Genomic DNA, 13218 nt, shown 5'->3' with positions numbered 1-13218 from the left:
TCAATGAAATTGTTTCTCAACTAGATAAACATTTGAGAGCAAACACTGAGTTTTAAACATTGCCAAGATTGCTACAACACCCTCTAAATGCTGTCAGATGATCTCCTGTTTGCTGCAATGTTTACTGCAGTAGAGTCTGAAACACACAAATATCCCCCTCAATTACTTCCTGTCTCCTTTACTCTTATCTCACCTAGACTATGATCTCTTCAGAGTAGGAACTGGCTTTATTTTGAATTTTGCATGATAACAGGTAGAGTGTCAAAGCTCAATGATTAACAAACTGTTAAAGACAAATCTCTGCAGGAGCCATACAGGACTGCAAAGGCTGGATTTTCTCTAACAAAACGTTTCCCATATGAAACTTTGGACATGCTCTACTTTTTTCCACATGCAAATTCCCATTTTGAGCAAGGATATGCAAAAGATGAACAGAAATTGAGACTGTTTGCATGTACAGGGGCAAAGAGACTTTATGAAACAAGTGTAACCAAACTCCTCTATCTTTAAGAAGCCATAAGTACATTGCTCTTAGCTATATATATATATATATAGTTTTTTTTTTTCCAGACACATAATCCCAGACTTTCACTAAGGAATAATATAAAGGCAGCACCACCTAGTGGTACCAAAACCACAGTGTAGTATTTTCAGTGGTTTCCTGAAAATCCTTTTGGAAACACAGGGGAAACTCAGCTGAAATTATTTTTTAAATACTCACATGACATTTCACATGTTTTGGTCTTTTGTTTTTTTCAGCAAGAACATGAATAAATATTTGCAAGCTCTTAGCATACATATATATATAAATACATATACTTGTTTTCTGTTGTAAGTACGCTTTGGAAAGGAAAAAGGGAAGTGAACAGGTGCATTAATCACAGCAGATAAAATATTTTTCTTTTTATTGTACATATATATATATATTTTTTTTTTTTTAAATATCAGGTACCAGAATAATTACTCCTCATACCTTTCTATCCAGCGTTAGTATTTACTACTGCATGTGTAAGGTTTAGATGAAAACCAAACCTACACAGGAATAAGAAATACCTGGCAACTTTGGACCGCTTCCCAAATATTTTCCAGAGCACATTCCAGGGAATTGTAGTGTATCTTGCTTCAGTAAATATAGTCCATGACAGAGGTGCTCACCTCTCAAAAATCAGAAGGGTCCAATGTGTCAGGGCCCAGTTTTCCTCCCCAGAGATGGTATTGGCACATGGATTTACATCTGTGCTCAGTAGCTGTACAGTGCTGGGAGTATCACTTGGTAGCAGTTTAGATCATCCTACCATCTGCTTTTCACTTACCCCTGTAAATCCTCTATTGACACTTCTGTGACACTTCAGGAGGTGAAAAACCCTTGGATTCATCTGCATCCGTGGGAGCCTGCCAGTGCAAACTACCATTGTTCTGAGCAGTGAGAATCAGTGGTTTGTTACAGCCCTTCTGAGTCTTCCTCTGGGCATGCACTGGTAATGTTTGGCATTACCAAAGATATAAATCTGTAATAATTCTATGAAATTATATGATAGCATGTTTTAAAGTTAGAAACATTATGTGACAACATAGCATAGGAAGGAAAAACCTCAGTGATCAAAACCAGCAGTGGCCTTGTTTTTTCAATGCAGTGCAAATAGTACACAACAGACACTCCAAACTATTCCTGCCTCATCCCTTTTCTCTCAGCCTGCCCCATCCTCCTTGCAGTTCACATCTCACCTCACCATTCCTGAGCTGGCACCCCCTGTGGTATTTGGTACAGCCACAAAGCCTCCACTCCTGTGGCTTTCCCGCTCCTCCCTTCCCAGTCCCCAGCACCAGCCCAGCTCTTCTGTCCCTAGCTCCAAACTCACCCCCAGTGCCTGCTTCTGTCACAGCTGCCAGGCATCCTACTCTGCATCTTCACAGCCATGTCACAGCTGGGGTATTTCAGAAGCTCCTAAGTTTCATTCACCACTGGCACACAATGTTGCCGATGCTGGGACTATTTCACCACTGACCTCGTATATTCCTTCCTTGCCTACAAGAGAGTATGGAAAAACAGAGAACAAACTGACTGAATGGAGTTAAATCCTTTATGGAATTCTTTTATCATTTCATGGTTGGGGATAATTTAAGTCTTCCCCACGTCTCAGAATGACTTCATTCTAAACTCTAGTTCTCCTGATAGTTTGAAACCTTCCACACCAGGTAATTTTTTCATTGTTACTGGTGATACTTGTTTTGAACAGGCATTGTCCTTTGCCTTAGGAAGTAAAGAGCTTAACCTGAAGGTATATGAAGAGAAGATTTATGTCCTCTTACAATATTCACTTTTCTAGATTAATTACATAAACTTTTTGAGGATAAATTTAATCTCTTGCAGATATCCATGTTTCCACTACCTGTTATCTAATCCAACTGGAAAAAGCAAAATCAACTCAGCAGTTTTGTGTCCAACAAAACAAGTTCTCCAAACCCCATGGTTACATAGCTTCCAGATGTGCCAGGGCTTGATCTGCCAGCAAACCACAGGGAGGCAGAGCAAAAACCATTATAGTATAACCCTTTCTCCACTCACAGAAACTATTAATCTGATAATCTTAGTGTATCCTCATCTGTCCAAATCAAACTCTACCCTTCTTGAACAGTGAGGCACATTGTATTATAGCACTTAGAAGTATCTCTGACAGAAGTTGGGGAAGAATAGGTCAGATTGCATCCCATACATTGTAGGCTGTATTTCTCATTATTCTCACATACTTGCACTTTCTAGTCACCTGTGATTATCTAAGCCTTCCTCCACATATTACAGTTTCAAGTGGCGAGCTCCTCAAATAAATTATTTTAATTTCCTACACACATATATTTTGCTATTAAATTAGAGACCATTTCTATTACATTCTGGATTGGTTTTGTTGTTGTTTTGGTTTGATTTTCACACTTTATGCCTTTTTTTCTTTATATCTTTAGTACTCTTCTGTGTATTAAGCAATTAATCAAAACATTAACATTAGAGTCAGTCCTTGGGTATTTCTTGGATAACTTTGCCAGTACCTTTCCTCCACAATGACAGTACTCTTAACATGTTATCTCCCCTTTTGCCAACTCATTACACACCTTAAATTCTTGTAAGAATCCCCCTCTTTTCTAGCTGAACTATTACTTTTCCATGGAGTAGTGAATCTTTCAGTTCAATGCAACAAGTTAAAGACTTGAGGCTGCTAAAGAAAAATGCCAATATAAATAGTAATTAAAATAAGAACAAAGCCTTGTAAATTCTGTATAAATATTTTATTATGTATAAAAGACAACTTACATGGATAGGTGCTCCATTAGAACAAAATACTGGCTGTTTTCATTAAAAGGTTCAAATGCTACAAAAAGCATTTCAGAATGTCTCTTCCATCTTCTGCACTGACATTTTACTTAGGGACTCATACCAAGCAGCAAATGTACTGCAACATAGCAGTGGCTGGTGTTTCTAATGATGCTATGACAAAGCAAAAGGAAGGCACCATATGGCATCCAAATTTGGATTCAAGGCAGGAGCTCCTTGTCTCCAAGTCAACAAAACCAGGCAGAGTTATGGAGTCAAATACTCAGTCCATAGACTTTTAAACAGATTTTGCAAAGCATCTCCTTCGGGATGTCAGCTGGCTCTGGCAAATACAAATTTCTTCATTTGATTTAAGATGGAGACAATTGAAAATAACAATGGAAAAGGGAAAAAAAAAGGAAAGATGGAATAATTGGGAGGCTTGGAAAAATCAGAAGGCAGGCTTGTTCAAGGAAAATACTCCCTACAGAATACCTGGTTTTCTTACAGTACACATATATGCTCAACACAATAATAATATTTTAAAGTCCTTATGTAGGCATTTATTCCTCTAGTAGATCAGACCAGTTTTGTTTAGTGTTATTATTTTGCATAGGAGATCCATACAAAGGAGATTTTGGTTCTCTTTTGTCTAAACCTTGAAAAGGCATCACAAAAAGAAATCAAAATATTTTAACAGTGCAACTGTAGTAGCTAGGTGGCAATGTGAAATTTCATGTCCACCATTAAAACTACAGTGTTTTTAAATTTCTAACCTGTCTTTGACTTCCAAAGGCTAGACAACCAAAGAAAAATTTTGTCATTTTAAAAAACAAGTTGCAAAACTTTTGCTAAGTTTATTTAGCTGAAATATTTATGATTGCATGTAAACTACCTCCCAAAAAACAGTCAGAGCCTGACATGTAAACAGTTAACTATATATAATTACATATGTACCATAGTAGGATATGCAGGTTTGAACATTGTCCAAGGCATAATGTGGACACAGGGTACAAGGTTTCTCTCAAAAATGGGAATGTAAGGTTAGTGCAGTGATACTAAAGTTATCCAAAGTATCATGAAAGGGAGAGTTTTCTGTTGGCTGTCATAGGAAAAATAATCATAATAAAAAAACCGAACCAAACAAAACAACTCCCAAAAGACCAAACCCAAACTTCCAGGTGTCCACTCTTTCTGTTAGGCACCAGACAGTAAACAAACTTCTCTGAATACTTCAGTAGTCACATTTCCATCCAACAGAATTCTGTATTTGCCTATGGGTTCCGCAAGTTAAAATGGGAAAATTCCAGTTCTTACTGCTGAAGAACAGTAAAATTTACTGTTTCCAGTTCTTACTGTTGAAGAACAGAATAAAATCAAAAGTAGCATTTTAATTAAATGATAAGAATGTAACAACTACTTTCTTTTAATATTTACATTTAGGTTTGGCATATTAGCTAGAACAATGAAAGTGGCTTGTGCTTTGGTGATGAGAACAATGCCTGGCTTCAAACTCTCCAATGTGACATTTAAACTTTCATTTTTAAGACTTTTATTTTTTTTAAACTATATAAAAACATTTTATGGGGATTATGTTTAGATAAATTTGTATATGTTCTGTATTTCAAGTCTAAACAACTTGATGTATGTTGTATTTTTTCTATCCTTACTTTTCATATTACTGGAATTTTTTTTTTAATACATGTAGAGTAAATGTTTTTACATATTAAAAAATTATCTCAAAATTTCATTGTTACGTGGAAACTTTTAAAAAACACTGGAGGACAAGAAACAGGAAAATATAAAGTTATACATGCAGCTAATTTCCACATATTACATAATAATCCCCTTGCTCTCAAATGCACTCACTGAGTAGCAGCATGACAAAACCACTGAATGATACTGACATGTCTGAATTTACTTCTGGTTGGCTTTTTTCAATGCATGTGCTGTTATTACAAGGAATTCTCCCAGATAAAAGGAGATTCCCAGTGCAAGAAGGAATCTTTTTGGTATGTATTTTCATATGTGTAATTAACTGTTACAGGAGAGGTAATTGCTCTTATGTACTGCTAGAACTAAGGCAGAACATAAAACTTCATGATATTGTCAAATAGCTACAAACCAGAGAACAAGCATGTTTTAAACTTCCACAAAATGCAAACCTGTTTCCATGAAAATAGTACAAGCACTTCCAAAATGTTTGAGTTTCACTTCCTGTCAGAAAATCTGACATTGATAGAGTTTCCAGGAGTCAGAAGTCCATGAGTTTTGGCATGAACTGGTTCCGTTTTGGGAGAAATTTTGATTTCAAAATTCTGAAGTAGCTGTGAACATAAACAGGACAAGTATTAGAAAAACTGCAAAATTACCAATGAGGAGTAGCCTTTAAACAAGAGAACATAACACTGTCACAAGCAAAATTTGTGTTGCCAGTTTGGCAGAGTTTAAGTGCTATGATTCCCATCCAGGAAAAGAAAAAGAAGGTGTTACAAGGTAAAGATTATAATCCAAAATCTTCCTCCTCTGATGGAGGGAGGACTAAGCAAATCCTTTCGGAAGAAATCCCACAGAACCAGATTAAATAGTCTGAACTACCAGATTAAATAGTCTGAACTATCAAAGCAACTAAGGTCTCCCAAACTTTGTGAGGTTCCCCTCTATGTCTTTTTGATTTCACTTCCTTTAATATAAATCAATATGTGAAATTATTAAGAAAGCTGTTGGAATCCCAATCCCATCAGAATCATTTTTCTAAATGAAGAATACTTCAGCTCTCTACTTTTACACTTTCAAGAGGGAAATACTGCAACATTCTCAACTTTTCCTAATAATAAGTCCCAAACACTTTTTTCTGTAAATTAAGTAATTTTCTCTTATTCTTTCTCTAGTATGACTGATAACCAATGCATTATTTTCCGAAACATAACTACATTTTTCAGTGTCAGATGTCTGATGAAGCTTTTATTCAATTTTTCTTTTTAAAATCCCTCTTGTTATTATCTTTGTCTTCCAAATTTCTTTGAATTTGGCTATATTGTTCTTAAAATGCATTGCATGGGGATGGCTGTTTATTGTTGCTAAGTGAGGACTCATCAGTGTTTGGCAAGACTGAGTAATTTAGCTCCTCCTTCTGACATACAAAATGCTTGCTAATGCTGTTAATATTATCTAGAAACACATTGCCTTGTCAGAATTGAATGATTTTTTACTGTATCACTCCAGTCTATTCCTATGGTACTAATATTACTCAGACAGTTGTTCATAAATCTGTATTTATGCATTTATTTCTTCTCAAGGGCACTAACTTGCAACTGTCATTAATGAATAATTTTGTGTTGCTTCTAGAACTTTTCTTCTTTTTCTTCAAAATTCTATATTCACATCCCCTGATTTTAAATTAATTCACAGCAGCTTGGTATCCCATGCAAACTGTAAAATTATCCTCTAATCCATCACTTACACTGTTAATGAAAATAACAGCCTAAATCAAATGCAGGACAGACTTTTACTGAATTTTAATTAAATGCTTTCCCAGTTCAACAGCAATTATTCTATAGCTACTGCCTCCAGCTATTTCCTTTTTCCAACCAGCTGTGCATGCATTTTGTGGGCACTTCCATCTGGAACAAATTTTATTAATTTAATTGAGAGCAAAAACATACTGGACGTGTGAAAATACTCCCTGAAGTCAGAGTACATGACTTACTTTATACCCCCATGAGGTAAGTGATCAAGTCAAAGAAAGAAATTAGATTGGTCTGAAACAATTTCTCGTTGATGAGCTCCATGTGTTTCTAATTTTAACTCACTGAACTATCATTTCTGTGTTTGTAAATAGGTTGTGTGCTGATTTGCTCTAGTTTCTTTCCAGAAAACAAAGCAGGTTCTCCATTGCTTCCTTGAGCATCCTTTTAAAAAAGATGGAAATGTGTTTGTTTTACCAAGCCCCTGGGAGCTCTCTCACTCTCAGCTCCAAAAGACAGGCACTAATTGTTCAGAGATTGCTCTCGAAGTTTATTGAAGGAAATTCAAAGACAAATTCAATCAAGCTTTCCTTTGAATACGTGAAATGGATCTAAATATTTTTATAGTTAAGTAACTATAAATAATTGTCAAATCTTCACTATTTGATTGCACAGTCTGTACTCATTATTTGAGCTGTAGGCTGTCTTGTAAATGACAAAAAATGTAGCAGCTGTTGGGAACGTTTTCTTTATGATATGAACCAATCAAAAACAATATATCTAAATATGTACTATTTATATAACTATAAATGATGTATGTCTAAAATGAGAATGAGTTAAAAGAAAGAACCAGAAGAGACAGAAAAGCCCAGAACATAGAAAAATTCTACTGTTTGTCATCACACTGCGATCAGTACAAGGATATAAAATCTATTTTCCATCTTTGTAAGTTCTGAATTCTTCTAAAATAAACACAGAAATTGAGCAGGTAACCATTGTAATATACATTAAGAAAGATTTCTGATTTGCTTACAAAAGCCTTCTGTACCAAATCTATATATTTCCTTAACAAACTTACCTTTAGTTTTACATCATGTGTACTATACCATCTGCAATGTAGTTTAGGTACTATGCTGTATTTCAAGCATGATTATTTTCAATTTTTAAGTCTTTGCAGCTTGAGTACGTTAGACAACACTCCAAAACAAAGATTTTGAGCACTGTAGGATACCCAGAAATGGCATACATTAAAAAAACAATACCAATTCACTTTCTTCTTGTAGTGCTGTCACATAGCTCTAACCTGAATCAGTGCAAGATGGATTTCCAGCTCTGCAATTCTTTTTCCTATACAACTTCTAATGCCATAACCAAAGGGGATGGAGCCAAAGTTGTCTACTCTGTCCAAGTTATCTTTCCTCAGCCAGCGCTCAGGTCGGAACTCATTTGCCACTGAGAAATTTTCTTCACTGTATGAAGTGGCATAATGACAAAGTGCCAGCTGGGTCTGAGGAAACAAATGATATTTATATTCAGCTAGCTCCAACACACATAACAAAATTTAAAAGCATTTACAATTACTGTAATTTCTGCAATAAGAAGTGATAAAAATTAAGCAACTCAGTAATTCTGAAGACAAAAGGATACCTCAAAAATCAAATCCCTCACTCAGTTGGTCAAAGGAAATAATCTTCAAATTGTTTTCAATGTTGCTGGATATATTAGAGAACATGCAGTGGGGAAGGAGATGGGAACAAGTTACAAGTATTGGGAATTGTTTCATGAAGTTGCTTTGAGAAAAAGGGAGAAACTTTCCACAAAGGGAATTAACAGACAAAGAATTGGAAAACTGCAAGAATAATGAAATCTATGCTTTTTAAATTGAATTGTATCATTACACAGATATGTTATAAATAGACTCCACTATCAAGGATATTAAGAAGAAGTCATGATGATAAATTTCATTTGTAGGTGAGGACCCAAATAAAAAATATCAAAACAACAGCAACGAGTCAATCATAAAATCTATTTGTGGCATATAAATGGGTATTACTGAAATACTTTCCTCCTAATGTTCTAGCATGGTGAAAACTTTTAAAATCAATGAAGTGTATATATGTTGGAGCAGATCATATTTCATTTGCAAAAATTAAACTGTTCTCTGCAGAGGACTTCAACAGAACCTACCCCTTTAGGTATCAAGTATCCTCCAATGATCAAGTCTTTTTGGGTCACTCTTCCATTTCCTGGCAATACTGGATATAACCTAGTGAGAAATATTTATCTGAAGTTCAAAAGTAATAACTAACACAAATTTTAAAATGTTAAGATTCCAATTTGCATTCACAAATATGCAGGATGAATGCCATAATCATTCACACCAAAAATGTTTATAGAGTACAGAACACCTTGAAGCTTCAAAGACCTTGAATCATCTGTGAGAATATGACCATCATCTAAGAAAAGTTATTTATTAGTAACTGAAGATTGAGCTATTTGGTCTATGCATTTATTTGCTTTATACATGTACAAGCATGAAGGTAGGTGGTCAAGCTGGAGACATTTTAGCACTACTGCTAAAGCTGAAAAAGCCTTATTGATGCCTTCTCTAAAATCCTCTTACTCCCCTCCCCTCATTATGAACATTTAGTATAAACATATTTTTAAAAAAAGTATGTCACATGACTTTCATTTAAATCAAAAAGCTTACAATTGTTGAAGTGGGACTGTGAAGTACCAGTGTGGGGGAGAAGTTTGTTACATTTTATCATACAGACTAAAGGGAAAAATAAAGCTTTCTATTCCCTACCTTAATAGACATGTCCTATGTTTGTGATACCACTTCTACCATACTGAGAAACACTAAACATTATATAATCTATCTTATTCATTGCTTGAGCATCCTTGGACACAATACTGCTGAAATAAATAAAAGTAGAAGCAGCAAATTGCACTAGAAACAATAAACTACAAATGCTAAAATGGACTCAAAATTCATTAGAATAACATGGAATTAAATCTTTTAGTTGTCTGCTACTTACCTCAAGGTTTCTTTCAGGACAGCTCTAATCAAAGGCAATTTTGGGACATCATGAGCCACTGGAACTTGATCTTTTCTCAGTTTATTGACTATTTCCTCATAAACACGTTGCTGCACCTCTGGGTGCTTTGCCAACAAGTATGTGGCCCAGGACAAAGTGAAAGAAGTCTAAGGAAAAACCACAATCATCAAGCCCAACAAGATTACATTAATACTAATTTCAAGCCAAGAAAAACAATCAGCTTTCAACTATGTGTTTTAAATGTTTAAAGTTATGAAACAGGCTGGCAATGAGTCACATCTGGATTCAATGGGAGGTTGCCAGACATTGCCATCCCTTCCTTCATCCCTTTTCCATCTAAAAGTCCACCACATATCAAAACAATCCCTGCTGATATTTTCCCAGTGAAATATAAAAAGCAACAGACAAACCAAATGCAAACCCAACTATGTGAGCAATATTGAAACATAAACACTCCAAACAGCAATGGATTAAGTTAGCTCTTAGTTTTCAATATGCATTTCACCTTTCTTTCCAACAAAAACACTTCACAGGAAACAAGATAAGAAAATTCTTCTCAGAACATTTCCAACCCCTTTTAAGCATATGGGGGTCCCCCCATAGCATCCACACAACAGAATTGATATCACCACTGCCTAAGATTATACTTTATCCTTTTGGTAAGCAATGCTCCACCACTATCATTTAAAAATATTTTGTGTGAAGAAGAAACAGAACACGAGGCAGGACACGGTTCAACTTTGAGCACAAGAGGATTTAAAGAAGCCCATCATCTAATCTTTTTTCACCACAGCTGGATAAAAAATCAGTTTGTGCAAATGTCTTATTTTGGTCTTAAGTTTAAGATCAATTTAGAATGCAAATTCATCATGATGGTGACCTTTTATGTCTTGTCTTCAAACAGGGGTATAATGCTTGAAGAACAACTCTCATAAGCTTTTCTTGATTTTCTTGCAATATGGAATGGCTGTGCCTTCTACAGTGCAACCCAGAGCAGCTGAAAATTGTACAGAACTTCTCTGATTAAACAGTGTTCCTTCCCAGATTCCCAGTTCCTTCATAACTTCTTAAAAATTAGGACTGCTCCAGGAACAGACAAAATGCTTTGTAGCCAACAACTGCCTCACAATTCTGCTGAAAGCTTTTATTATCCTCAAAATCTCTTTCAGCTTCTATGATAAAATGAGATCTGAATTGACAGCAGAAGAAAAAAAAAAAAGGTTCCTTCCATTTTTGTTTTGTACTTGAAAATTAGGAAATCAGAAGTATAGTCCTCTCAGAAAAAGACTATTGCCAGCTGAGAAAGCTGAGTCAAATGGAAAGGGTAATTCTTCCTGGCATGAACATTGTCCTTTTAGTTTAATGAAAAATTTCACACACTAAAAATGGAAAATTAATGGTGTGAAAGATTAGAAAATTAATGGGATTAATAACTGTTTTACTTAAGAACCAACATCAAAAACCTCTGCAAATTATTAAACCCTTGGGACATTTAACCAATGGAGTAATATTCAGCACATAAAGAAGTTTTACATATTCTCCTTATTTTGGAATTCAAAAGTGATTGCTGCTGGGGTTTTTTGGTTTAATTTAGAAACCTTACAAAATTTCTTAAGCCAAAAAAATCTGAATTCAATTATCCAGAGAGTTTTTCTTTTCTTTAAGACCATTTTACTTTTTTACTTATTTTAAACCTTTTTACTATAAGACTATTTGAGTCCTACATAACACTTCTCTATCAAATTAATACAATTTCCTTAAAAAATTTGTTCAGTAACAATCATTTATAGTAGAAGTGTTCACCAATACTCTAAATAACTCTGTATACATTTTACATACAATAACTCATCTTTCTCTTTCCTTATTCTTCCAATGGTCATGCTGCAGTCAGTACTGAGCTACACTGATTTCATATGCTAGGAATGAGGGGGGAAGTACACACGACATTAATTTTTCTTCAAATGTATGGCAAATTAGAAGAATAAAGAATGAGAGACACCTGAAACACATTCCTAGGTGTTCACATATTGGATACACCAGCCCCACTAACCCTGAGCCTCTATCACAGGTCTCTGCCTCTGCCTGACTCTATGTTGCCAGCACAAGCAGGGGCAGAGTGAACTTGTGCCTTATCCACATCATTGCTGGCCTAACATTCCCCCAGTAATGGATTCCAGCAGAAACCAGGTATCTGATCAATAGTGTGTGTCCCAGTTGATTTAATTAGCCATACATGGAAATCCTTTACCAAACTCTACATATGAATTTATTGATCAATGTTTTTCACCCTAACTTTCAGATAACCTTTCTATCGTGCTCCACCTAAAGTAGCACAAACACCAACCTGATAAGCAAACTAGTAAAAGAAAATATATGAAATACAAGCTGAATGTAAAGACAATTGCTATTTTATCTGTTTAATAAACTGAGGAACAGACTCCCAAGTGATGGGTTCCTGTAAACCACAGCTAGATCAGAACGCTGATTTCATTCCAGTGGAGAGATTACACACTACAGGAAGTATTTTGTATCACTTTAAAGGCCTCATGGCTTAAATCTGTTAAAATTACATCCTTACCAGTAATTTAACCCCCCTGAAGAGAGCTGCCAGTGATCCTGGTGTACAAAAACAACTATGCACAAGAAAAATGGTAACAAGCTTACTGTGTCCACTCCTGCCAGAAGCATTTCAGTCATGTTGGCATAGATCTCTTCCAAAGTAAGTTCCTTACTCACTAGGAGGTGTGTAAGTAGCCCACCATTCACTACTTCTCCTTGGTCCAGCTGAGACTGAATAGCCTTCAATTTGTTGTCAACATGGATTTGACCTTTGGGATTCAAAAAAATTGTTAAGCCTCCATTTTTATTTTTGTGCTGCTTCCATTCAGCAATCACTTTTCTCACACTACACTGCACATCTAGGGGAAAAAAAAATCCTTTTTTCTTAAGGAAAAATCCTAGAGTGATGGTGGAGGTCTTTAGGTACTCATGGCAAGGAAAGATTGAGGTGACAGTAACCTTGGCAGCTCACAGCATGAGAATGCTGAGCACAAAGAAAGGACACAAGAGACTTCAGTGCCCTTCCTTGAGGGAAACTCAAGGCCAAGTTTTATGCCCACCTGGCTTGTCTCCTGGCGACTCTGCAAGAAGTGGTGGACTCTGCAGAGCATGCTGCAGCTCAGCACAGAGGCTGCTGCAAGATACTAGCAGCAACCAGAAGGTCAAAGCCACAGAACTTAATTATTTTGAAGAGGAAGATGAGGACCATCAAGTGATAACAAAAATACAAAAACTTCAATGAATGACACACTGAGCAATTTCACCCATAGCTCCATGTACATTCTAGTGACTGCAAACAGCATCTTTGGTCAAGCAAGGAATTTAA

General features: G+C 35.7%; 1 protein-coding gene across 4 annotated transcripts in view; it reads right to left on the bottom strand.

The window, feature by feature from the left end:
• Positions 1-3264: 3264 nt before the first annotated feature.
• Positions 3265-13218, bottom strand: part of CYP27C1 (cytochrome P450 family 27 subfamily C member 1) — a 19743-nt gene continuing 9789 nt past the window's right edge. For 3 of the 4 annotated variants that reach the window (XM_054636708.2, XM_077181600.1, XM_077181599.1), the window contains exons 5-9: positions 12498-12661; positions 9813-9979; positions 8959-9037; positions 8075-8278; positions 3265-5631 (exon numbers count right to left, since the gene is read on the bottom strand). In XM_054636708.2, the coding sequence (XP_054492683.2) occupies positions 5515-5631; positions 8075-8278; positions 8959-9037; positions 9813-9979; positions 12498-12661 (731 nt within the window). In that variant the 3' untranslated portion in view covers positions 3265-5514. The remainder of the gene's footprint in view (positions 5632-8074; positions 8279-8958; positions 9038-9812; positions 9980-12497; positions 12662-13218) is intronic. The other variant, XM_077181597.1, reaches the window with a different exon arrangement.

The sequence above is a fragment of the Agelaius phoeniceus genome, chromosome 7 (genome assembly GCF_051311805.1).
Source record: "Agelaius phoeniceus isolate bAgePho1 chromosome 7, bAgePho1.hap1, whole genome shotgun sequence".
In the NCBI taxonomy this organism is placed as follows: domain Eukaryota; kingdom Metazoa; phylum Chordata; class Aves; order Passeriformes; family Icteridae; genus Agelaius; species Agelaius phoeniceus.
Note: the sequence above shows the minus strand (reverse complement) of the source record. Positions and strands in the feature narration are given on the sequence as shown.